The sequence below is a fragment of the Zalophus californianus genome, chromosome 13 (genome assembly GCF_009762305.2).
Source record: "Zalophus californianus isolate mZalCal1 chromosome 13, mZalCal1.pri.v2, whole genome shotgun sequence".
In the NCBI taxonomy this organism is placed as follows: Eukaryota; Metazoa; Chordata; class Mammalia; order Carnivora; family Otariidae; genus Zalophus; species Zalophus californianus.
Window position 1 is genome coordinate 61,299,668 of NC_045607.1, and position 3,514 is coordinate 61,303,181.

General features: G+C 41.9%; 1 protein-coding gene across 1 annotated transcript; it reads left to right on the forward strand.

Annotated features, from left to right (window-relative positions):
* The first annotated feature begins 1,605 nt into the window (after positions 1-1,605).
* Positions 1,606-3,062, forward strand: DMAC1 (distal membrane arm assembly complex 1). Its single transcript, XM_027615618.1, has 2 exons — positions 1,606-1,916; positions 2,783-3,062. Exons 1-2 carry the CDS (start codon positions 1,643-1,645, stop codon positions 2,845-2,847), a joined length of 339 nt encoding a protein of 112 aa, XP_027471419.1. The 5' UTR covers positions 1,606-1,642; the 3' UTR covers positions 2,848-3,062.
* Positions 3,063-3,514: the final 452 nt, after the last annotated feature.

A 3,514-nucleotide genomic window follows, 5' to 3' on the forward strand; every position in this document is an offset into this window, starting at 1 on the left:
GCCTGATTCTGAGTTGAGTTATCTCCAGGGCTCTCAGAATAGAAACAATACCATGAGGATGACAAAATCGAGATCATGACGTTAGGAAAAAACTAAAGAGAAATGAAAAGTATTGGGCGCCTGGGTGGCTCAGTTGGTTGAGCGACTGCTTTCGGCTCAGGTCATGATCCTGGAGTCCCAGAATCAAGTCCCGCACCGGGCTCCCTGCTCGGCAGGGAGTCTGCTTCTCCCTCTGACCCTCTCTCCTCTCGTGCTCTCTATCTCTCATTCTTTCTCTCTCAAATAAATAAATAAAATCTTAAAAAAAAAAAGAAATAAACAGTATTTATCCAGGTAATTCAAACCCATTTTTAATACCTTGATTATATTTATGTAGTCCCCTCACAGCATTGATAAAGGGAATTTTCAACTTTGAATGTTTCCTGCTCTTGAGCTCCCAGAGAAGCTATACTTTAACATTTAACAAGGTCAAAATGATTTGACAAAACCTTAAAGCATGGGTTCTATATCGGAGCACACATTGGCCTTCTTTGTTTAAAAATAAATGATAAGGGGCGCCTGGGTGGCTCAGTTGGTTAATCGTCTGCCTTATGCTCAGGTCATGATCCCAGGGTCCTGGGAATGAGCCCCACATCAGCAGGGAGCCTGCTTCTCCCTTTCCCTCTGTTGTTTCCCCTGCTTGTGCTCTCTCTGTCTCTCGCTGTCAAATAAATAAATAAAATCATAAAAGTAAATAAATAAATAATAAGTAAAATACAAAATAACCAAAAATGAGCATTCTGAACACAAGGGAAAAAAAAAGAAACTTCCCCAGTTCTCATAAAGTCATACACCCTTCCAATATATTAAACACTAAGATAAAGTCTGTGACATTCTGGAATGTTCTTCATCATGATGTCATTCTTTATGTAAAAGCATATATAACCTTGCACGGAATGTTTCTTCCCCAGAACACTCTCTTCTTTGTGAATACTGTGTACCCCAGGCAGCTATCCTAACTTGTACTGGAATAAAACTTTCCTTTCTCTTTAAAATTAAAAAAAAAAGAAAGAAAAGAAATGTTTGTTCATTTTGCATCGACAATACGTACAGGTGACATATAAGAAATTTGTATTGACACAGGTATTGGTTTCAACTATGGCAATGTCACTTAACCAGTTTTATCATTTTTTAGGAAAATGATACCTCATTGGGTTGGGAAGACTAAATTGCATAATGCAGATAATCGCTTAGCAAAGTGTGTAGTATATAGTTAAGCACATATAAAACTTAACTCTTTTGAGTTACACACCTTCAGACAGGTGAAGTGACACGCTCAAGGGAAGAAACTTAGAAACCCAGACTCCTCCTCTAAGGAAACTAAGAATTGAGACATTTAGGAGTTTGGCTAAGTCATAATCCTGAAAGTGATAGCGGCTGGCTGTAGGGATAGATGGCCCCAAGTAAGGCCAAGGTTGCTGCCACACAAATCCCCAAGGTAAGGCCCGCCACCATCTTTTCCCGTTGGAGGCAGGCCTAAACTACATTTCCCAGGGACTCTCAAGCTGCTTCCGGTGCAGTGCGCCGGCGCTCTGCTTTCCGGCCGTATCTTTTACGTCAGTTCCGTCCATAGACTAGCCTCCCTGAAGCCGAGCTCCTGAACATGGGTTCTTTCCTGTCCCAGCCTCTACAGCAGATCAAGGTCCCTGCGCCTCCTGAGGCCACCAACTCCGCCGAGTCCCTGCTCCGCCCTGCACCTGGAGCGCCGACCTCTCCAGCGGAAGCCCCTCTATTTAATAACTGCTGGAGCTGTCGCGTGCTTTCAGGGGCGGGGCTGATAGGGGCGGGCGGGTACGTGTACTGGGTCGCGCGGAAGCCCATGAAGCTGGGATACCCCCCTGGTCCAGGGACTATTACGCAGATGGTCATCGGCATCAGTGAGAGTCGGGGCAACGCAGGGACTTTGGGCAGGGGGAGAGGGAGAAGTGGGCCGGAGCCACGTGGGCGGGTTGCGGGGCTGGTCACGTGGCGGAGGTACACCAAATGAGAAGCAGGGGCGGGGAGAGGAAGTTGTTGGGATGCTTTCCTCATTAAAGAAAAATCACAGTATTGAGAACTTTTACTAGCTTAAATCTTTTTAATCCTAACAATGGCTATTAAACATAGGTATGATTATAGTAATCCTTTTTTACCGCCGAACAAACTAAGGCACAAAGACTAAGAGGTATTATGTTCAAGGTCAGATAATCAGGATGTGACCCAGCTGGCGCCAGACCCCATTTTTTTTTTCCTCCAGGTGCTGGAGAAAGTCTGAGTGAGAGTACATGATCTTGGTTAGGAACTAGGGCTTTGAAGTCACATCTTAGGCATGACTTGTAAGCCCACATTCTAGGTGTACCATGGGTAAAGTGGCCCACAGTCCTTATCTGTAGCAATAATAATTATGTGGTTATTATGATAATTGATTGTTAAGGTATCTTACAGTAAAATGTAGTAATTCTTTTTACTCTTCAAGCCAGTTGAATGGGTAGAATTTTAGGTTTATAGATTTCTTACCTTTTTAATTAGATTCCCCAAATCAGTTCTCCTTAAGTCCCTTTATTGCTTGAGGAGGTAACCGATTTTTTTTTTTTCCTCTGAACTTTCTTTTCCTTTTCTGAGTTTGACTCTTAATAAGAGAATGTAATGGTGATGTATCTTCTAGGAGTGTTGTGAGGATTAAATAAGGTAACATATATGAAAGCACCTAGTAAACTGAGGTGTAACATCCATGTAAAGTGCTGTTTGTTGTTTTTTTCCCTAGGCATTGCTTGTTGGGGTGTAGTCATCCTTTCAGACCCCAAAGGAAAGGCCTTCCGTGTTGACTGAAAGTACTGCCTGTGAAGTCATCTTCTGTCCATGTCCCCAGGACACGAGAACAAGCATGGGTTTATGGATGTTCTGGACAGACAAATGGACATTGACAGACTTCAGTCCTGAGAATACTACAGAACTGAAAGACAAATGTGGGTTGTTACTCTTTGGCCTTGAGTGTTGTGGCCGCTTTCTCAGGCTCCACAGGGAACAATAAATCTCTCAGAGAAGAGAACAAGTTCTGTGTCTTACCTGGTATAATAATTAAAAAAAAAAAACTAAACAATTTTAAATTTAAAAAAAAGAGGAAATGATAAACCAAGTTGGGAAATGAACTAAACTATTATTTTAAATAGTTCTCTTTACTTTTCCTGTTATTGGGTCCACACCTATGAACAGTCTTAACACTGGATTGGCATCATTCAATGTACAGAAGTACATAAAACTTTATCTGTGCACTGCTCATAATTTCCAAGGTGTTGGCAAATATATCAGCTTATGAGAGTTTCAAAGCTACTCTATTTCACTGATGGTAAGTGAAACTTAAAAATAGTACTGGTGATTTGTCCAGGGTCATTCAGCAAGTCAGTGGTGTATCTAGAACTTGTTAGCTCTCCTTCTAGTCTTTCAGAACTCGGATGATTCCAAAGAGTCAAGAATTACCTTTATGAAACAAAAATCA